Raw genomic sequence first — 22,760 nt, forward strand, 5'->3', positions numbered from 1 at the left:
TCACCTTCCAGCAGGGAGGCCGAGCCGCAGCTCTGGCTGCTCAAACCAGAGCGATCCCGGAGCCTCCCGGTGGGAGGGGGCCTCCAGCCCAAGAGGAATCCCGCTGGTGGACCCTTCTCACAAACGGCCCCCAGCCTGAAAAGCGGTGGGGAACTCACCACCTGGAGAGGAGGCGGCCCCTGCTCTTCTCTTAGTGGGGAGGATGCCCTTAAAGTGCTGTGTGAATGCTGGCTCTGTTGTTAGTATTTATCATTATTAGTTATTACATCATTAATCATCATATAAACATGGGACAAACCTTCCCCTCTGCGAGCTCCTCCTTCTGCCTTCTGGGCCCAGCCAAGCTCCTCTTCCTCCCCGGGCAGAGACAGCTTTCGCGCCCACCCACCGCCGGCCTTCTCTTCTCCGGGATAAAAGTCCCTCCTCCCTCCATTGGGGCCAGTACCGAGCCCCTCCTCCGGCCCACTAAGGTCCTTCCGCAAACGGGGTCCAGAAACGAAGGCGTGACCCCGGCGGGGCCGAGGCTGACGGGGGGGGGAACCCTCCAAGGGGAGTCCTGGCCTTTGCCGGCCTGTCTGTAAGGAGGCTTTGGCTGGTTTCCTTGGAGATTTTACTTCGTGCATTTAAAAACAGGGTTCTGGGGGGGCAGATCTTCTCCCCAAAGGATGAAAAGCCCCCAATCTGGACGAAGGAGGCCTGGAATTAAAGGCAGGGAGGCCGGAAAGAGACCACACGGGGAAGCCCCAAGACAAGAGACGGAGCCAGAAGCAGGGCACGGGAGAGCCTGCGGCGGGGAGGAGGGAGGAAGGAGAGCGAAGTGGGGGTCGGGAGGTGACGAGGGCTTTGGGGAACCACACAAGGGGAATTTCCATTTGATCCTGAAGGCGATGGGGAGCCAGGGGAGCTCCTGCACCCAGTAGGGACTTTAATAAGTGCTTGTTGATTGACTTCCCGATTCCCGCTCAGAGTGGGGCTGGAGTCCCCGGGCTCTCAGGTGCCCGCACAGCCCGGCTCCCTGTGAGCCTCCCGAGGGCAGGGCCCGTGCCCTCGCCCCGGAGCAGAGCCCGGCTGCCCACAGAGAATGAACCCAGAAACAGCCACATTCAGACCCAGATTTGTGTGTAAACAGCCATCATCTCTGCCCCGGCTCTTCCCTTCCCAGGATGATTTTTTTGACTGGCTAAAGGGGCCGTTCTCTGCCCATTTCTTCCCCAGCCCAGACCCCCACTGGGTCACCTTATCAAACTCTTCCAGCTTAAAAGGGCCCGGCCCCACTGCCTCCAGGGCCGCCTCTGCGGGACATTCATTCAACAAATACGGATCAGGGACAGCCAGGCGGCATGTGGGCACCGGCGGGGGCGGTCAGGAGGACCTGAATTCAAGTCCTGCCCAAGACTAGCTGTGTGACCCTGGGCAAGCCGCTTAACCAAAAATCAGTCAAAATCAAAATCAAAATTAGAAAATTAATCAAGAAATAAAATAAAATAAAAAACACCCCCATCCTTGCTCTGAGGGCTCCCATCCTCTGGGAGAGACCCAGCATGCGCTGCCCAAGCACGGAGCGACCAGGAACGTCGGAGCTGAACAGTTTGGGTGGGGGGGACTCCGGCCTGTGAGGAGGGAGGCCCCGGGGGCTGCGCGGAGCCCACTCCGGAGCAAGGAGAGGTGGACGACAGGGGAACAGAACACTCCATGTGCTCTCCAGGGCATCTCTGTGCTTGGCCCAGGGAGGGGAACCAGGCCACTCTGAGAGTCGGTGAGGACCCCGACTCCATCCACCCCTCCCGGGTCTCCCCGATGTGGCCATTTTAGGAGCTGCACCTCCAGAGCGGTCTGAGGCAAAGAGCCCCCCCTCAGGGGCCCATAGGGGACCCCCCCTCCCCCGGGGACTTCAAAAGAGACCCAGAGGGGTTCAAACTGCCCACTTCAAGGCCCGGGGCCTGCAATCCTGAGCCAGGGTTCTTTTAATATCAACTCCCAGGCAGTTAACATTTTTTAAAGTTTAAATATAAAAACATTTCCCCAGCAGCCTGTGCTCTCCTCCCTGCCAAACATAACAGAGATGCCTTCCCTGCCCCCTCCCCCTCCCCCATCTGCATCTGCCACAGGGACATAATGATTTATGGCTTATTCCCCTGGGGGGCCTGGGGGGACGGAACCGAGGGGCGGAGACTCAGGTGGCCGGGTCACCTCCGGGACCAGCCCAATATTCAGAAAACAGGGTGGGGGAGGGCGGACTCCAAAGTTCCTGTTAATTGGCGACATCCAGGCCATTCCAGAACATCCTCTTCCTCTCCAGCTCCCCCCCAGCAGAGAGAACAGATGGCCGTCACCCACTCCTCCCTCAGGGGCCGGCAGCGTTCTAGCAGGACCCGCAAGTCTCCTGGGGCCACACCCTCTGCTCTAAGGGAGGAGGCAGGACAGACAGACCCCCGCAGAGGACCCAGGCCCCCCAGGAACCGTCCCCTACGGCTCCCCTCCGGGGTGCCGAGCGCAGAGCGCCCCCTCCCTCCTCCCTTGTGCTCGCTCCGGTTCTGTCTTTGTCTGTCTCCCTCTCAGTCTCTCTCTGTCCCTTTCTGTGTTTTCTCCCCCTCCCCGCGCACACACTCACACTGTCTCACGCTGCGTCCCCCCCCCTCCCTCCATAAAGGAGCGCCAGCTTTGGTTGCCTTGGCAGCGCTGGTTTCCCTGGCGATGGTGCCAAGGAACAAGGAGCAGCCTGGCACACTGAGGGCGCCGCGGTGAGGGGCAGCAGGAGGGGGGGGTGAGGCAGGCAGACCCCAGACTCCTCCGGGCTCTGGGGGCCCGCCCCGCCCCCTGCCCCGCCCCCTGCGTCTCGGACCATCGGCCGCCTGTGGGTCCGAGCCCAGACCCTCCGCACTGCCCCCGAGGCCCATCAGAACCCGGCGTTACCGAGGTCTCAGGCTCCCGGAACCCCCTGCGGGCCCGTGGTCGGGGGAGGGTACGCCCCCCAGGGGTCACTTGGAGATAGGCAGAACCCCCAGCCCCCAACCCCGCCAGCCTCTGACCTGGATCTGCCCTTTGCCCATGATCTTGTCCACGATCTCGTTGTTGTCCTTGTTGACCTTGGTCTTGTCATAGCATTTCTCGTAGCAGAGGATCCGCAGGGACTGGGAGCCCTCCAGTTCGATCTCAAACTCCTGGGGGGCAAGAACAAAGTCACCGGGACCGCCCCGCCCGCGTGCACTTAGGGGAAGGAGCCCCTCCGAGGTCTCCGCGCTGCCCCCAGGGGGGCTTCTGGGCGGGTCGGGGAAACTCGAGGGATCAGAGAGCAGAGGGATGGCCCGGCAGGGGCCCCCTGACCCCCCCCCCAGCTCTGGTCAAACCACCCGGGAGCATGTGCTGCTACCCCCTGACATGTAACCGGAGCGCCTGTTCCTCTAGAGCCGGGGCTCCCCACTTCTCTGGAACTCTCTAGTGCCGGGGCTCCCTATCTCTCTGCAGCTCTCTAGAGCCAGGTTCTCCATCTCTCTGGAACTCTCTAGAGCCAGGTTTTCCATCTCTCTGGAACTTTCTAGAGTCAGGGTTCTCTATCTCTCTGGAGCTCTCTAGAGCCAGGGTTCTCCATCTCTCTGGAACTTTCTAGAGTCAGGGTTCTCCATCTCTCTGGAGCTCTCTAGAGCCAGGTTCTCCATCTCTCTGGAGCTCTCTAGAGCCAGGTTCTCCATCTCTCTGGAACTTTCTAGAGCCAGGTTCTCCATCTCTCTGGAGCTCTCTAGAGCCAGGGTTCTCCATCTCTCTGGAGCTCTCTAGAGCCAGGTTCTCCATCTCTCTGGAGCTCTCTAGAGCCAGGTTCTCCATCTCTCTGGAACTTTCTAGAGCCAGGGTTCTCCATCTCTCTGGAGCTCTCTAGAGCCAGGTTCTCCATCTCTCTGGAGCTCTCTAGAGCCAGGTTCTCCATCTCTCTGGAGCTCTCTAGAGCCAGGTTCTCCATCTCTCTCTAGAACTTTCTAGAGCTAGGGTTCTCCATCTCTCTGGAACTTTCTAGAGCCAGGGTTCTCCATCTCTCTGGAGCTCTCTAGAGCCAGGGTTCTCCATCTCTCTGGAACTTTCTAGAGTCAGGGTTCTCCATCTCTCTGGAACTTTCTAGAGCCAGGGTTCTCCATCTCTCTGGAACTTTCTAGAGTCAGGGTTCTCCATCTCTCTGGAACTTTCTAGAGTCAGGGTTCTCTTTCTCTCTGGAGCTTTCTAGAGCCAGGGTTCTCCATCTCTCTGGAACTCTCTAGAGCCGGGGCTCCCCACTTCTCTGGAACTCTCTAGAGCCGGGGCTCCCCACTTCTCTGGAACTCTCTAGAGCCGGGGCTCCCCACTTCTCTGGAACTCTCTAGAGCCGGGGCTCCCCACTTCTCTGGAACTCTCTAGTGCCAAGGCTCCCTATCTCTCCCTTTCACTCACCTCATTCCACTGGGGCTCTGTCGTGTCCCGAAATACCCTGGTTTTTGCTTTGCTGACAAAATAGCCGAAGGAATCCACCTCTAACGTACAATACAAGTCTGGGGAAGAAAGAGAAAGCAGAGGGACGTGAGGCTACGGGGGAGCAGGAATAGGGAGATGCTGATGGATAGGATGATACAATGGAAAGGAGCACAGAGGACCAGGAAATCAGAATGGAACTTTGTGTGGAAATAACTTCTCTGACCCTCAGTCCCTTCCTCAGTAAAATGAAAAGGCTGGGCCACAGAAAGACAAGGAAAGAGCCAGGAGTTGGGAGCGAGGCAGACCTCCATTTGAATCTCCTCCTCCTGCTAAGTATCTGAGTGATGACGGGCTAGTCACGTCTTCTCTGAGCTTCAGTGACTGCTGTTAAAAAGCAGGGGGTCAGACAGAATCATTTCGAGGCCCTGACAAACCCAAACCCAACCCCCTCACAGGGCTCCTTGGAGGATACGCCCTATACACGTCTTCCCTGTTTGGAGGGTAAGTGTCTGCAGAGCACGAACCTCCCAAGAAAACAATCTTTAGCTGGAGAGATGTCAGCGCCACAAAATGCAACAACCAAGGGCAGGGAAAGGGCCCAGAAAAAGGAAAGAATTCCTTTCCTAAGGAATAGTCATTGTTTCATTACCATTTTTAGCATTATGTTTTCTCATTCAATCTAGATCCTCCCAATAAACCTGGGATGATAGCCCCATTTTCCAGATGAGAAAGCCAAGGCTGAGAAAGTTGAATTGCATAGACTTTTTTTGCTTCTATATCTCCATATCCTACACTTTTCTCTCCCAGTAAACCATCCTCAATGTCAAAGAAAAAGAGGAAGAAAGGAATGAAAAATCAACAAAACTGATCAAGATATCAACAAAAATAGCCCTGTTCTATACCTGTGAACCCCTACCCTCTGCAAAGGAGTAGGGGAAAAAATCTCTTCATGAACTTAAGCTTTTTTTTTTTTTTCTTCTTCTTCTTTTGGTTTTCCCTGCACTTAAACCAGTGTTTAGTCCATAGAAATATTTTATTAGCTTACTTGTTAAATGAACTTGTTATGGAAAAGCATCGTGTAACCCTGAATAAAGCAATATACTTTAAATATCTTATTTATTAAATATTTTAAATGATAGACAGGATGGTTAGAGCTCCTTCCACAAAGGGACAGAGACAGATACTAGGAGAGATACTCTAGTCTAATTCCTCCCCCACAGTTTTGAAGATGAGGAAAGTCAGGTCCAAGAAGGTAAACTGGCGAACGAGCACGTTTGGGTGTCTCCACGTTGGGTGCTCTTTCCCAATCCCTTCAGCTTTCCCCGTGTCCCATTAGTGGGTGGCTTCTTTCCCTCCATGATGGGGTTGGGGCCGCTGAGGGGAACGAGCCAAGCAGGACCATGGGCGAGGCGAACGTGTACCCGACGGCTTCCCCTACAAGGGGGCTCTGGAAGGTGGGGGCTGCTGGGAATTCACCTCCCCACAGGAAAAGGTAGCTCCCAGCACCCCCCGCCCCCGCACCTTCCTCTGATCATCGAGAGGCATGATGGTGAACAGCTAAGGGGGGAGGGGGTCACTGCTCTGAAGCGAGAGGTCAGGGTCCCGGAGATAAAGCCCAAGTATTCCTGCTCTGTTTAGCTCCCATGAGCATCAAAGCTGAGCTCCGGGGCTGCTTTCCATCAGGAGGGATTTCACATGGCAGGAGGGGGATGGAGGAGGGAGCGGCTGCTCCCCCCGAGCCCCTCGGCCTCCAGCCAAGACTGACTTACAGTCCGGAGGGCTCGGATCCCGTTGGAGGGGGAAAGGGAGGAAAGAAGATGAATGATTCAGGTGAAATCCCCAAGTCATCCAAGCTCCGGAAGCCTCAGCCAGGAGGGGGAGGAGGCGGCTCCAGTGTCTCCTGCCTGTCTTGGAGCACGGACCCTTACTTATAGCAAAGAAAACTGGGTCTGAACGGGCCATTTTGGAGCAGAAGATGTTCTTGGAAGCTCACCAGTCAGACGTAGCCTGAAAGCACCGGCCAAGTTCAAAAATAACCGAGGGAGACTAAATTAAACGTCCCAGTGGGACAGGAGGCAGGGGAGGATGCTAATAGAAACAGGAAGGACCATCTGAGATCACAGGCCCAGTGCTTAAAGATCCCGAGCCAGTGTCCTCATTTAAAAACTTGTACACCACTAAAGCGAGCCACAAACAAAAGGCTGGAACAGCCATGCTGACACCGACAATGGGACCCGGGGGCCGGACCGGGAGCTGGGGTACGGTGGCAAATAAATAGGACCCACCGGGAGACCTGCTTTAGCTGGAGAGACGTCAGCGCCACAAAATGCAACAACCAAGATGGGGGGAAAAGGCCCAGAAAAAGGAAGGAATTCACCTAACGTCACAGAGTAAGGGGCAAGGCCAGACTCCAAAGCCTGCCCTTAGAATTGGCTGTAACAATAATAATCATTGTTTAATTACCATTTTTTAGCATTAAGTTTTCTCATTTGATCTAGCTCCTTCCAATAAACCTGGGATATTATCCCCATTTTGCAGATGAGAAAGCCAAGGCTGAGAAAGTGAATCGCTTAACGTTACCCAGCCAATAAGTGCCTGAAGTAACATTAGAACTCAAGTTTTTTGGTGTCCAAGGCCAGAGCTCCATTCCTTGTCAATCCTAGCTGCCACAGTTAGTTTCTCACACTTCCACAAGAAGAGATAAGAGTAAAAAGCCCCAGCTCTGGATTCAGGAGACCTGGGTTCCAATCCTCTCTCTGATGATTAATACTAGTATGGCCTTAAGCAAATCAGCTTCATTGCCATCCCAGCCAACCTTGATCAGGGATACTCTGCTTTTTCTGTATCAAGACCCTCTCCAATGACTCTGTGGTGAAGCTCCTAGGGAAGCCCCTTCTCAGAATCAGTTTTTTAAATACATGAAATACAAAGGAAACCCATTCTATTGAAATAGAGCTGTCAAAATATTAAAAGTTCCAAGTCCACAGGTTCCCTGATCCATGGCCCCTTTGGAGATCTGTGGATCCCAGGTTAAGAACTCCTATCTCAACCCTGATTGGCTCTCTCACCTGTCAGGAAAAGATAATGACGAATGTTGGAGGGGATGTGGGAAAATGGGACACTGATACATCATTGGTGGAGTTGTGAACAGATCCAGATTTTCCAGAGAGCAATTTGGAACTATGCTCAAAAAGTTACCAAACTGTGCATAGCCTTTGACCCAGCAGTGTTTCTACTGGGCTTATACCCCAAAGAGATACTAAAGAAAGGAAAGGGACCTGTATGTGCCAAAATGTTTGTGGCAGCCCTGTTTGTAATGGCCAGAAACTGGAAAATGAATGGATGCCCATCAATTGGAGAATGGTTGAGTAAATTGTGGTATATGAATGTTGTGGAATATTATTGTTCTGTAAGAATTGACCAGCAGGAGGATTTCAGAGAGATAGGAATTGATGCTGAGTGAAACGAGCAGGACTAGGAGATCGTTGTATAGGATTATGTAATAATCAATTCTGATGGACGTGGCCCTTTTTAGAATGGGCTGATTCAGGCCAATTCCAAAAGATTGATGGAGAGAACCATCTGCACCCAGAGAGGACTGTGGGGACAGAGTGTGCAGTATGACAGAGTATCTTCACCTTTTTTTGGGTTGTTGTCTGCTTGGTTTTTTTTTTTTTTTCTTTCTCCTTTTTCCTTTTTGATCTGATTTTGCTTGGGCAACATGAGAAATGTGGAAATGTGTTTAGAAGAACTGCATGTTTAACATATATTGGCTATATCTAGCAAAGAGGGAGAAGGAGAAAAAATGAAAACACGAGGTTTTGCAAGGGTAGATGTTAAACTATCTGCACGTTTTTTGTTTCTGTTTTTATTTTGTTTTGTTTTGTTTTTGCCGAGGCAATTGAAGTTAAGAGACTTGCCCAGGGTCACACAGCCAGGAAGTACTAAGTGTCTGAATTCAGGTCCTCCTGACTTCAGGGCTGGCATTCTATTCACCATGCTATTTAGCTGCCCCTCTTTGGATGTATTTTGAAAAACAAAAGCTATTATTATTATTTTTAAAAACTCCTAGTCTAGTTTGTTTGCTTTTAAAAATCCCTTTCTAGTTTTAAAGCAACAATCTTATAAACTACACGATATTAGAACTGGAAGGAAACTTGGAGATGATCTAGAGAAATCCCTCCGTATCAGAGGAAAGGAGACTGAAGCCTACTGGGGAAATGGCTCATCCAAAGTCACACGGTTGGGCAATGGGAAAACTCTCCCCATATTCCAGGCCCCTAATCCATGGTCTTTGGCCAAGCCCTGCATGGTTCCGTTCTACTCGGGACAACCAAGAGGCAAGCAGTTCTTCCTGTGGTTGAGCCTCGCCTCGCCTGGGCAGTGTGGTCCATCCCGAGCCCGACGGCGCGGTCACCCCAGATGGCATCACCCCCACCCTCCCTGTCCGAGCCTTCCCTGCTCCAACCTAAGCAGGTGCAGTCCTCGGATGGCCCTCCGAGTCCTTCACCTCTCCTAGGTCTTCCTTCAACTGCGGGTCCAGAACAAACCCTTACTAACCGTCCCTGGCAGGGCTGACCCAGGCAGGGCACGATGGAAACAGCTTAACGCTGGAAACCACGCCTCCCTCGATTAGCCTTTTGGCTGCCCTGTCGCCCCCTGACTCAGCCTAAGCTGGCGGCCCCTAACCCTCCATCGCGTTCAGAGCTGCTGCTGTCTGGCCAGGTGTCTGCCATTTTGTACAAGCGCATTTCTGCACCCCGGCGTGAGACCGTGCCTTTTATCCCTGCTGAGCGAGCTTCTTCCTCATTCAGCCCAAAGTCCCGGTGGGTCGGGATCCTTCTGGGTCTAATTCAACAAGCATTTATTGAGGTTCTCCTGTGCGCAAGGCACGTTTGGGCCCTGGGACTACAGGGAGAAAAACAAAGGCCTCCGGGCTTATGCTGAATACTTGCTTGAATCATGGAGAACAGCAACTCAGAAGGCAAATACTCACACTCATTCTCTCTCTTCTCTTCCTTCCTCTTTCTCACTTTCTTTTTCTCTTTCCTTCCTTCCTTTCCTCTTTCCCTTCCTTCCTCCCTTTCTTCCTTCCTTTCTTCCTTCCCTTTTCTTTCCTTCCTTCCTTTCTTCCCTCCCTTCCTTCCTTTCTTCTTTCCCTTTTCTTACCTTCCTTCCTTCCCTTTTCTTTCCTTCCTTCCTTCCTTCCTTCTTTCCCTTTCCTCCTCCCCAAGAGGGCAAGCAGTCTGATTAGTTTACACTTGGGCAATCAGGTGAAATGGGAGGAGAAGCCCACCTCAGAGAGCCTTCCAGTATTCAGCAGACCCTCCCCCATTGAGCTGCAATTCTGGGGAGTCGTGTTTAAGGCTCCGAGCCACCTTCCCGGCCATTTTCTCATTGCTTCCTTATTTATGCTAGACCTCAGACAAACTGGACAACTTGCTATTTCTGGAATTCAGCCTGCTGCCTCCCACCTCCGCTCACCATTCGTTGTCTGAAATGCGTTCCCTCGGGATGCCAGACTTGGAATCGGGAAAATCTAAATGCAAATTCTACCACAGGTACTTACTGGTTCTGGACCTCAGTTTGCTCATCTGTAAAATGGGCAAGAGAAAGGGCTAGGGAGCCTATGCCTATAAGTGCCTTTTAGGTCTGAGTCTATCACTCTAAGTCATTTAGCCTCCCTCAGTTTCCTCAGTTGTTAAGTCAGAAAGATCCAAATCCAAATCCTACTTCAGACCTTTACTTGCTGTGTAGCTCTAGGGATATCTACTTAGCTGATCTGTGCCTCAGTTTCCCCATCTATGAAACGGAGCTAGGACAGGCAGCCCCAAGGTCCACGTAGCTCTAAATCTAGGACCTTTTAACTCACTTAGCTTCCCTGGGCCTCAGTTTCCCCATCTGTAAAATGGGAGCGGCCGAACAGATGCTGCTAAGGTCCATTCTAGCCCTCTCTCCAGGCTCCTAGGGCGCAGGTACGAACCTCTGTCACGGACTGAGGCCCTGAGAAGGGAAGTTCCCCCCGAGTCACCCCGAGAGCCGAGGCACTTACTGGCCGACTGCTTGAAGCCCTTGGCGGAGTGGACGATGACGTGCAGGAAGCCATAGAGACCCGGGGCTTCATCATCTGAAACAGAACAAAAGGTGATTTTTGCACACTACCGGCTCCCCGGGGACTCCAGCCCAGTCCTCCGCGCAGGAGCCAAAGCAAGTGACCGAGCCTTGGTCCGACAGCACCACCTGGTGGGCAGCGGGAGCACTGGGCTGTGGGAAGCAGCTCCACCGGATGCGGAGGCCGGCCCGGGCCCCGCGGGCACTTCTCAGGGCTGAGCTAGGCCCAAGGCGCCTCCGGCTTTCCTCCCAGCCCCCCCAAGCCCCCGTCCAGGACCAACCTCCCGGCGACACACTGACCGGCCCCAACGGGCTCCGTGGGGGTCGAGGGCACTCGAGGGCCCGCCTGCCCCAGGTCCGGCCTCTGCACTTTATCGGGGGCCGCGGTCTGAGCGAGGGGGGGGGGGAGCGTCCAAGAGTCGTTCTTACCGTCTTTATTGCTGGTGACGGGAATATTATGAACAGTTCGCAATTTAAAACAGGACCCCGTGAGCACCTGGAGCTCCACGGAACTCAGGACAAAGGCCTGGAGGTCTGGAAGGGAAGCAGAAGGGGCACAGGGGTCAGAGGTCGTCACATGGGCCCACGGGGGCCGGCTTCTCCTCCTCTGGGGGGACATTAGTGGAGGAAGAGCAAAGCCCTGGTCCTGGCGCCTGGGAGCGGAAGCGGCAGAGGCTAGGCTGCCCACACAGGCTGAAGGGGAGGGAGAAGGGTCCAGGGGCTTCCGCGCCCAGTCTCTTCATTTGTGAAATGAGACGGTCCGAGGTCCTCTCCCATTCTCAGAAGGGCAAGGACGTGCAGACGGCCCATCGGGAAGAAGGGGGAGGGGACCCGAGAAAGGGCAGTGGGGTGGATGGGGAGGGGGCTGCCGTCTGTGGCACCCAATCGCTACGGGCCCTACTCTTCATTCGTGAAAGGAACAGAATGGGACCCACCCCATCGTCCTCCTGGGGGGGCCAAGGGGGGAGGGAAGAGAATGAGAAAGAGGGGAAACAGAGAGAGAGAGGAAGGTGGGGGGAGGGAGGGAGGGATAAAGAGAGTGAGAGAAATCAAAACAGAGAGACAGAGAGAGAGACAGAAAAAGAGAGGGAGACAGAGACAGAAATAGAAAGAGAGACAGAGAGAGAGAGAAAGAAAGAGAGAGAGACAGAAAGGGAGGAAGGTGGGAGAGAGAAGGATGAAGAAAGAGAGAGATCGAAACAAAGAGACAGAGAGAGACTGAGAAAGAGAGACAGAGACACACAGAGACAGAGAGAGAGAAAGAGAGATAGAGACAGAAAAAGAGACAAGAGAGAGAAAGAGAGGAAGGGATGAAGAGAGAGTGAGAGAGATCGAAACAAGGACAGAGAGAGAGAGAGAGAGAGAGAGAGAGAGAGAGAGAGAGAGAGAGAAAAGGAGGGAGAGAGAGAGAGAGAGACACAGATAGAGAGAGAAGGGGGAGGAGGGAAGGACAAAGAGAGGGTGCAATCGAAACAAGGAGACAGAGACAGCCAGACAGCCACACACACACACACACACACACACACACACACACACACACAGATAGAAACAGAGACAGAAAGAGACAGAGAGAGAGATAGAGAGACCGACAGAGAGGAAGATGGGGGGATGGAGGGAAGGACAAAGAGAGAGTGAGATCAAAACAAAGGAGACAGAGAGAAATAGAGACAGACAGAGACAGATACAGAGAGAGATGCAGAGAGAGATGCAGAGAGATCAAAACAGACAAAGGGACAGAGAGAAACAAAGACAAAGAGTCAGAAAGACAGACAGAGAGAAAAAAGAGTAGAGGAAGGTGGGGGAAGAAGAGAAGGACAGAGAGAGAAACACAGAAGGGGAGGAGAGAGAAGGGGGGCAGGGAGAGAGAGAGTGAGGGAGGAAAGAGAGGGAAGGACAGAAAATAGTGAGATGCAGAGAGAGCAAAACAAAGAAACAAAGAGAAACAGAAACAGAGACAGAATCAGAGAAAAAGAGAAACAGAGACAGAGAATCAGATAGAGAGAAAAAGCGGACAGGAAGGTGTGGAGGGAGGGAAGAATGGAGGGAGACAGAGAGAGATGCAGAGAGATCAAAACAAAGAGAGAGAGAGAAACAGAGACAGAAAAAGAGAGGAAGGTGGGGGAAGGAGAGAGAAAGAGAGGGAAGGATGGAGAAAGGCAGAGAAGCAGAGGGAGAGAGACAGAGAGACACAAAGAGAAGGGGAACACGAGAAGCTGAGAGCGTGTGGGGTGAGAATGCCGTCACTACGCCAAAGCCGTGGGAGGCCCCGCTGCCCGTGAGGGCCGATCTTTACCTTTCTTCTGCAGCTTCTGAATTGCTTCTCTCCACTCCGACCTCTCATAGTCTGAGGACAGGAGGAACAGGTAGCTCTAGAGAGAAGAGATGGGCATTCGTGGGTGGCTGGGGCCGGGCTCTCCCCAGGGAGCTAGGGGCGAGCAGAACCTGGCCAGGAAACGTGCTGCCGCCTGGGCGGGGGCTGCTTTCTCACTGGCTCTGGCTTCATTTCTCACTCTGCCCCTGGATTCTCTGCGAGAGGCTTCCCACCAGAAGCCTTGGGCTCACACGGCTGCCTCAGATGCTGGGGGAGCCTGGATGCCCCGGGGCCTCAGTTTCCTCACTAGTCCAAAGGACTGAGTCCTGATGAGCTCTAGGGGCCCTTTCAGGAAGCCGGACTTGACAGGACAGCAGAAGACACTGACCGTCCCCCTCAGTCTCAAAGGGGGCTCCCCAGACAGTTGCCTTCCTAATTCAAAGGCTGGAAGGGTCCCCGACACTGCCCCTGGCCATGGCGGTCTGCTCACCTTTCCGTTGCGGTTGTGGATCCGGAAGGGGATTGTTGGAGAATTCAGCAGCAGCAAGAACTCATTCTCAAACATTTTCTTCTTTAACCTCTCAATCGCTCGACTCTGACCTTTGCTGGCTCTCTGCAGGGCACAAAAGGAGGGACCCCCAAGTCACCCGTGTTCTTCCCCATTTAGAGAGGTCTGGCCAGAAGAGACCCGAGTTCAAATCCTCCCTGAAAAACTGACTCCCAGTATGAGCTCAGATGAGCCAGTTCCACTACGGGCCTCAGTTTCCTTATCTGGGACATGAGGGGCCTGGGCAGGACAGCCTCTGAGGCCTCTTCCAGCTCTAGGGTCCCCTGCCACTCCCCGCGCCCTTCTGCAGGCCAATCAGACGAGAGACGCTGGCCTGGGGAATACAGCTCAGGGCACCTTAATGGGGGGCCTTCCCTAGTGCAGAGGGGCCCAGGGAATCAAGGTCTTGGAAACTTTCTGGGGAGGCGTCCCCTGCTCCCTGCCACCATGCTCTCGTTTGTGCTCTTCTTTCCCTCTGGATTCCCTTCTCCTTGACTTACTGGAAACTTATCGGTCTGCTCCTGTTTATTCAGAGATCTCAGTGCTCCCCCAAGGAGGTTCAAGGTCAGAAAGGGACGGGAGGAGGGGGGTGAGCAGCAAAGACTCGGAAACAAATGGGCCCCTTCTTGGGGAATGATAGCACAGGAATATAACGGAGGGATTGCGTGTGTCATCACGCAAGGATGAGGATGGAGGAACCAGGGACGCCTCGTATATCATAATAACGATAATGACGTATTACTGTACACTGCCTCTAAAACCTTGGGACATCTGTTTGTTTCCAAGTAAAATTTCCTTTTGCAAACGTCTGACCTTGATCTGAGGGGAGGGACGGGGTTGTTCAGACCTAGGCCAGGATGGGCAGGGAGAAGGGGACAGAGATCATTCTAGCTTGGGGTGGGGGCCCCTCGGGCAGCGCGCTGGCAGACCCCTCCTCACACAATGGCGAGGCCCCAGTCAGCAGGCATAAAGAATCCGGGGAATGGAGCGGTCTCCTTATTTGAATTCTCACTATTCAAAGTGTAATTATATGGAAAACATGGTCATGGATTCCAGCCCAAACACATGTTCTACTAACGTATTACTATTTGCACTAACTGAGACCTGTTGGGATGTTTTTCCATGCACAAAAACCACTTGATAAGATTATAAAGGAAACCAACTGAACTGAAATATAGTTACCAAGATAGGTTTTTTTTAAGTACACAGGCCTGGGGTTCAGAACCCTCCTCCCCAGATTCACATTTTCCCCTCAGTCTCACCACCCCTTCTCTACCCTAGTTCCAGGAGAGATATCCCATGCCTTCCCGCCTCTGTTAGGACGTTGCTCTCAGTCTTTCCTTCCTCCCCTCTCTCTTCCATATCCTCAGTCTCTCTGCACTCTCTCTTTTCCCAGCTGCTTATACACATGCTCTGCCAAACTCTGAGCCCTTCTAGGCCTGTCCCCTTTGCTCTCCTTCGTCTTCTCTGCTCAATTCGTCTGCGCCCAGTCCTTTCCTCTGCTCAGTCCTGCTCTCCTGAATGTCTCGTGGTTGGGTTTCTGCCTCAACTACTCTCTAGAGACGCTTGCAGGGACAGCTGATGGTGCAGCCGGTGGCTCGGGAGTCAGGAAGACCCAAATCTGGCTTCAGCCACTTAGTAGTCACTTAATTCCAAATGTCTCCTCACCCCCTACCACCACAAAGCAACAAGAGCAACAAAAATCCAAACAAAAAAGAAACTGCGAGTTAAGGATGCCAGTCATCAAACCCAAAGCCTCATCTTCTCCTTTTCTGCTGCTTTGGCCACCACCTCCTTCTCTTTACACCTCTTGTCACTCAAAGCTTTTGAGCTTTTGATCCCTTTTTATGGCATTTTGCCTTCTTCTTTTTCTTCACTCTTGCTCTCTTGGGCATTCTCATTCATTCCCTTAGTTTCTGTGGCCACCTCTAAGTACATGATTCTCATTCTTAGCCCTCCCACCCCTGATCTCTCATCTGAGTTCCAGACTCTCATCACAACTGCCTCTAAGGCAGGGATGATTAACCCAGGATCCAGGGACTCGAGATTTCAGAAAGAATGAGAATTTGTTTGGGAACAATTGCATCTTTATTTTAGTAATTGGTTATATTTGTAATCCTATGTGGTTTTTTATGCATTTAAAAAATAGGATTCTGAGAAGGGGTCTCTGAGACCATAAGAAAGGTCCAGAACCGCCCTCTGGCGTTCCTCCTGGGGGTTTCCAGTGGCACCTCAAAATGCAAAATACTTGACTCGACTTTTTTTTAAACCTATTTTTCCTTCTGACTTTCCTATTTTTCTCTGGGACACCACAATTTACCCAGTGTCCCTTGCTTATAATCTTGGTTCTTTCTTTGATTCTTCTGTCTTCTTCTTACCTCTTATATCCAATTATTCATCAAGTCCTATAAATTCTATCTGTACAACCTCCCTAGGACAGCTTCTTTGCCTTCCAGGTTGGCTACTGCATACCATACTCTTTTTCTACTTCCACACTCCAATCTGCGTTTCAGTGTTTGCTAGAATCAGCTAAAGCCAACTAACACTTTTCCACTCAAAAATCCCCTAGTCTAACCCAAGGAGAGTTGAGATGCTTCAACCTGGTATGGAAGGTCTTCCACAACTTGTCACCAATCTACTATTACTAGCCTTATTTCATATTACTAACTATTAAACTATGTTCATCCAGTTAATCAACTCACAGGCATTTATTAAGCACCTACTATCTCCTAAGGATGCAAAGATAAAATAATCCCTGCTTATTAAGCACCTACTATATACTAAGGATGCAAAGATAAAATAATTCCTGCCCTCAAGGAGATTATATTCTGTTGGGAAGGCAACATGAACAAATAAACAGGTATAGAAGAAATACGATCATTTGGAGTGGGAGACGCCCCACTGAAGGTATGGAAAGTAGTGTGAGAAAGGCCTCAGGTAAAGATAGAGCTTGAGCTGAGTTTTGAAGGAATCCAGGATTGGAAGCAGCAGAGGTGAGAAAGCATCCCCTTCAATGGGATGAGAGATGAAATGTCCGAGGAACACCAGATAGGTCAGTTTAGCTGGTGGTTGTGAAGGGGAATTAAGTCTGAGCCTGGCGAGGCAGACAGAGCCAGTTTGTGAAGGATTCTATGTATCCAAGAAAGGAATTCTCATTGAAATCAGAAGTAATAACCCACTGGAATTTATTAAGGGGGTGACAGGAGCAGGCTGACCCTTCAGAAAAAACAAATCACTGGCAGCAATGTGCAAGAAGGACTGGAGAAGGGAGAGATTTGAAGAAGAGAAATCACTTGGCAGACTCCACAAGAGTTCAGGAGAAAGTGTGGCTGCATGAGTGGAAAGAAGGGGACAGAAGCAAGGGCTTCTGCCCCCAGGAATTTCCACCTGGGTCCTAGCTTGCCCATCGTGATGGATTCCCACATAAAAAAGCCTGTCCACAAGGCATCCCTCCCTATCTACCCAAAGTACTTTTTTACTGGATTAGCAGCTCCTCAAAATTCACTATCTCCCTTTGTTTTTGTTCATTAATTCCCTTAAAATTCTTGACTTTTTGTTCTTCCAAATGAATTTTTAAAATTATTTTTCTAGTCCTATGAAGTAATTTCTTAGCAGTTTGATTGGTACAGACTGAAGAAATAGATTAATTTAGGCATGTTACCCTTTTTATTATTTTAGCTCAGTTTATCCATGATATTTTCCCATTTGTTTAAATCTAACTTTATGTATGTGAAAAGTGTTTTATAATTGTGCTAATACTGCATCCAGAAAAAGAACTGAGAGACTGAATATAAACAACACAAGCTTGTTCACTTTTTTTTTAAATTTCTCCCATGGTTTTTCCCTTTTACTCTAATTTTTCTCTCCCAATACAATTCATAATATGTATTAAAAATAAATAAATTTACTAGAAAAAAATTGTACCCATATAGTTGTCTTGACAGGTAGATTCCCAAATATTTTATGTTATTTTAAATGGGATTTCTCTTTTTATCTCTTGCTGCAGGGCTTTGTTGGTAACATATAGAAATGTCAATGATTTATGTGGGTTTGTTTTATATCTTCCAAGTTTGCTAAAGTTGTTAATTGTTTCTAGTAGGTTTTTTTTTTCATTTTTAAAGTTTTTAATTTTCAAAATATATGCATAGTTTTCAACATTCATTCTTTTTTTTTAATTTTATTTAACAATTACTTTATATTGACAGAATCCATGCCAGGGTAATTTTTTTTACAACATTATCCTTTGCACTCGTTTCTGTTCCGATTTTTCCCCTCCCTCCCTCCACCCCCTCCCCTAGATGGCAAGCAGTTTTATATATGTTAGATATGTTGCAGTATATCCTAGATACAATATATGTTTGCAGAACCGAACAGTTCTCTTGTTGCACAGGGAGAATTGGATTCAGAAGGTAAAAATAACCCGGGAAGAAAAACAAAAATGCAGATAGTTCACATTCGTTTCTCAGTGTTCTTTCTTTGGGTGTAGCTGCTTCTGTCCGTCATTTCAACATTCATTCTTGCAAAACTTTGTGTTCCAAATTTTTTTCTCCCTCCCTTCCCCCTACTCCTTTCTCTAGTAGTTTTTTTAGTTTATTCTTTAGGCTTCTTTAAAAGTACCATCAACTCATCTGCAAAGAGTGATAGTTTTGTTTCCTCATTATCTACTCTAATTCCTTTAATTTCTTTTCTTATTGCTAAAGCTAACGTTTCTAGTACAATACTGAATAACAGAGGTGATGATGAGCAACTTTGTTTCACCCCAATCTTACTGGAAATGTTTCTAGCTTATCTCCATTACACATAATGCCTGCTAATGATTTTATATGGATACTACTTATCACAAAATTCACCATCTCTACGAATAAGCCCATCTGTCCAGCACTCTCAATATTGTAACTGATTTTCTTTGATGGATTTGGGAGTCAAAGGACTGGGTTTGAATCCCTGCTTAGTCAGTGTACACAAAGATATGGAGAGCTGAGTTCAAATCCTACTGATTTGTGATGCAGAGCAAGTCATTTAAACCTTACTCGGTTTCTTTAGGTCCCTTCTAGCTCCAAATCTCTGTTTCTATGATCTCAGGATCTGGGTTTTCTAGCAATGGTTCTTGGGATGGGGAGTCACTAGTCTTTCTTACCTCTTTCTGGATTTCACTCTTGAGAGCAGAGATCTTCATCTTCATGTCCTCCAGTTCATGGTCTGGGAAGGGATGCACTTGGGGGCTGGGCTCCGATTCCTCTGGGGAGGGGAAAACCAGGTCGGCCAGTGGGATGTACCACTTACAGTCATATTGCTGGTGTTTTCTGCAGAGAGATGAGGCACAGGAAGCCATGAGCTGGTGGGTGAGCCCCCCTAACAGCTTCTCCTGCCAAATGAATGGCAGTTTGTAAGGTACAATGAGAGGAGGGTGACAGAGTCCCAAGAGCTTCAGACATGGAATAAGGGACCTGTTGTCTAAATCCTGGTCTGGTTGCATGAACCAGAGAGGCAAAAACCCTCTGAGTGTTTATTTTCTCAACTGTAACCAGGGACAATAAGTGAAATGGGACTCATCCCCCAAAGCATTCTACAAACCACAAGGCACTGAAGAAAGGTGCGTCATTGCTACTTTAAGGGGGTTAAAGGTGTGATCCCTGATTTACCTGATGAATCCCCAATCCATGGCTCTAGGCTCGAGGGTTTGGGTTCAAATCCTGCCTCTGACACTACTTAGGCAAGGGACAAACTCCCTGGATCCCATTTCTTTATCCATAAAACAAATCATCCAATGACTAAATCAATGGCCTCTGAGGTTCCTCCCATCGCTAGATCTGAAGCTAGGATTATAGGATCTGAGATCTGTTTGGGGCCTCCAGAGGATGGACCCCCGTCACAGGTGCTGGCCTAGAAAGGAGGACTCTAAGCAGCTCTTGGTCTCTTTGTCCTTCCCCCTTTTTAAAAGACAGACCGGTCCAGCAGAGGAGAACAGGAAGGTAGGAGGAGAATAGCTTTTTCTTGCCTCAGACCCTGGCAATGGCTACCTTGGGGGGAGAGCACATGGGCTCACCCAAAGCTTTCTGAGTATGGATGAGAGACAAGAGCTCTTGGGAGTGGACTTTCTCAAATTAAAAAATGGCAGTAGCCAGGACACTAAGAACTGCTGCAGAAGCACATCAATCAATCGATAAGCAATCAATTTCAGTCCACGAGCATGTATTATATGCCAGGCCCAGGGATACAAAAAAGAAGAAAAAGGCTCCTGTTCTCGAGGAGATGATATAACCTGTTGGGGCTTGTCTTTTCCTTCTATGTGATCTCAAGAGCTCATGGAAAATATTTCTGGGCCCTAACTTCCTGAGTAAAAGAGAGATATTCACATCCATATTTTCTTTCTCTCTCCCTCTCCCTCTTCCTCTCCTTCTCCCCTTCTCTGTCTCTCCTTTTTTTTTTCTCTCTTTTCTCTTTCCTCTCTCTCTCTCTAACTTAATTTTTCTTGAGGATTTTAATTTTCATTAGGGTGGGAGATCTATTTTTTTTTCACAACTTGACTTTTATTTGCATAATTTCACAAGTGGTTTCTTAATTGTGGGTAGGGATAAGGGAGAGAACTTAAAAATTTTAAAAACAAATGTAAAAAAGTTTTGTTTCAAATGTAACTGAGGAAAAATATTAAACAAAAGCTTTTAAATTTAAAACAAATAAAAGAGAGATAGCATAATATCAAAATTTAGCCTTCTACGAGAGAGGAAGATTTCCTGGGCAGTGTCAGTCTTTGTGGGTAACCGCAAGTTTAAAAGTTTGGGGACTCGATTTTCTAGAGAAACAAATGGGGATTTCCTGATAAAGCGGGCTACTTGAAGAAAGAATCACACAAGGGTGGCAGGGCCCCTCCCTTTCAAGTTTAGTTATCTTTTGAGGGGAATTTGTGAGATATATGAGTATTTTATGTGTTTCTGTGTCTACGTGAGTCCAGTATCTTCTGCATTTTCTGGACATTGAAATGAAGGCTGTCCTACCTCATATACACTGTTGCTACCTTGAGGGCCTTTACAGGAGCAAGGATCTTATTACTAAAAATATTTGGGGAGACCTAAACATAAGATGTGGGCAGTGGATAGAGAACCAGCCTTGGAGTCAGAGACTGAGTTCAAATCTGGCCTCGGACACTTACTGGCTGTGTGACCCTGGGCATTTCACTTTCACCCTATTTGCCTCAGTTTCCTCATCTGTAAAGTGAGCTAGAGAAGAAAATGGCAACCCCCTCCATAAAACTCCAAAAGGAGTCAGAAAGAGTCAGATATGACTGAAAAACAAGTGAACAACAAGAAAAATATAAGGTGTACCTAACATACATGTTGAAGATTTCCTTTGGCGTAAACTGCAGTTGGGGAATAAGAAAAAATCGGGGGCAGCTGGGGGGTACAGCAGGTGGAACACCAGCTCTGGAGTCAGGAGCACCTGAGTTCAGTCACTGGCTGTGTGATGCCGGACAAGTCACTTAACCCCACAGGCTCACAAAAAAAACCCCAAAACAAACAAAAAAGAAAAGAATTATCCCTTCAGGATCTCAATATTAGGTCACTTGATCCCAGAGGCTTTGTAGAGTTTGGGGCATGAGGTTAAATTACCAGAATGATGTACCCTGTGCCTAGCACTGGTCTGAGGTGTATGTGTGTGTGTGATTGTATGTGTGTGTGAGAGAGAGAGAGAGAGAGAGAGAGAGTGTGTGTGTGTGTTTGTATGTGTGAGTGCGTGTGTGAGGAGAGAGAGAGTATGTGTGTTTGTATGTGTGAGTGTGTGTGTTTGTGTGTGTGATTGTGTGTGTGAGTTTGTATGTGTGAGTGTGTGTGTGAGAGTATGTGTTTGTGTGTGTGATTGTGTGAGTGTGTGTGTTTGTATGTGTGAGTGTGTGTGTTTGTGTGTGTGAGGAGAGAGAGAGAAAGAGTATGTGTGTTTGTATGTGTGAGTGTGTGTTTGTGTGTGTGATTGTGTGTGTGAGTTTGTATGTGTGAGTGTGTGTGTGAGAGTATGTGTTTGTGTGTGTGTGATTGTATGTGTGAGTGTGTGTGTTTGTGTGTGAGAGTATGTGTGTGTGAGAGTATGTGTGTGTGTGTTTGTATGAGTGTCTATGTGTGAATGTGTGTGTATAAGAAGAGTCACAAAAGAAGTAGAATCGCCACAATCCTCATGGAATTTACAGTTTAATTATTAGGAGTGAGGAAACCTTTGGAGAGCTCCCCAGACATTCTGTGTGGGAGGGGACTCTGGGATGGGACGCTGGTCACTGCACTGGAACACGCCCTCCCCCCCCCAGCAGTACAGAAACTCCCTCTGGGCCGGGAGACTCTAGCCTGTCTGGAGGATGTTCTCAGAGAGAGTCGGCCCAGAAACATCTAGGTCCTGAAAGCCCCCAGGACTCCTGAGTCACACACGGCCTGGCCCTAGGACCCTCTGGGCCTCTGAGGGTGACATCCTGGAAACGGGCTCTTGGATCGAATGATCCCTCCCTTAACCATGGCTGACAAAGTCACCAGAAACCGAGGCTCGTGGAGCAACAGGGACCAGAGAGACTTTGGTGAAGCTTCCCTGGTGGGCAGGAGGGCCGTGGCCTGGAAGGGCCCCTTTGAGCTCAGGCCCTGGGAGAGTAGAGATGGGGCAGAGGAAGAGCAGTGGGTTTGGGACGAGGGGGGAGAGGAGCACGCTGGACCTGTTCTGACAAGGCCAAAGGGTGACTGACCCCTGAAATGGGGGATGGCTCTCGACAAATCTGTGCTCTGAAAATTTACTTTCTTTAAGGGATGGTGAAGGGACCTCAGGGACCACAAATGTCAACCTTCTTTTTTTTTTACAGCTGGGGAAACTGAGGCCCGTGAAGGGGAAGGACTTGGCTAGGGTTGCTCAGTCCAATCCGCGACACCGTGGTTCCCCCTCAAAGCAAAGTAGCAAAGTGAACCTGTCTGGGGTTCACTGAGAAGAAGGGGAAATTTAGCCCAAGACCAAAGGGGCTGCCACCCAATAAAGATCAAGTATCCAGGTGCAGGCTGCGAAGGGCAGGCCTTTCCTGGCCTGGGGCCATTCCTGGATCATACCCTTCTGCCCACTGACCGCTCAGCCTGCTCTGTCTTGGGGATGGTTTACAATCAATGTGCCATCATGGATCAATAGTTGGGCTTGAACATGGGTTCAAATGCGCGTGCCTCCAACATTTGCCACCTGAATGAGTGGGCAAGTCATCCACGACCCAGAGCTCCCGGCTTTCTTGTTTATCAGATGGGGACAGTGAAAGTCGCCCTGGCTGTATTGGGGAGACTATCTGCAAGCCTTAAAAGGGGTCCTGTCCATGGGAGTCGGGGGGATACCCACTCGACTGACCCC

At 49.8% G+C, this 22,760-nt stretch overlaps 1 protein-coding gene across 4 annotated transcripts in view; it reads right to left on the reverse strand.

Moving 5' to 3' along the window:
- The window catches only part of ABR (ABR activator of RhoGEF and GTPase), a 283,141-nt gene that overhangs the window by 53,984 nt on the left and 206,397 nt on the right, over positions 1 to 22,760 (reverse strand). For all 4 annotated transcript variants that reach the window (XM_051992220.1, XM_051992223.1, XM_051992221.1 and 1 more), the window contains 7 exons: positions 18,544 to 18,709; positions 13,350 to 13,472; positions 12,842 to 12,917; positions 10,978 to 11,082; positions 10,490 to 10,564; positions 4,417 to 4,514; positions 3,030 to 3,161 (listed from right to left, as the gene is read on the reverse strand). In XM_051992220.1, coding sequence (XP_051848180.1) covers positions 3,030 to 3,161; positions 4,417 to 4,514; positions 10,490 to 10,564; positions 10,978 to 11,082; positions 12,842 to 12,917; positions 13,350 to 13,472; positions 18,544 to 18,709 — 775 coding nt within the window. The remainder of the gene's footprint in view (positions 1 to 3,029; positions 3,162 to 4,416; positions 4,515 to 10,489; positions 10,565 to 10,977; positions 11,083 to 12,841; positions 12,918 to 13,349; positions 13,473 to 18,543; positions 18,710 to 22,760) is intronic.

Source organism: Antechinus flavipes, chromosome 4, assembly GCF_016432865.1.
Source record: "Antechinus flavipes isolate AdamAnt ecotype Samford, QLD, Australia chromosome 4, AdamAnt_v2, whole genome shotgun sequence".
In the NCBI taxonomy this organism is placed as follows: domain Eukaryota; kingdom Metazoa; phylum Chordata; class Mammalia; order Dasyuromorphia; family Dasyuridae; genus Antechinus; species Antechinus flavipes.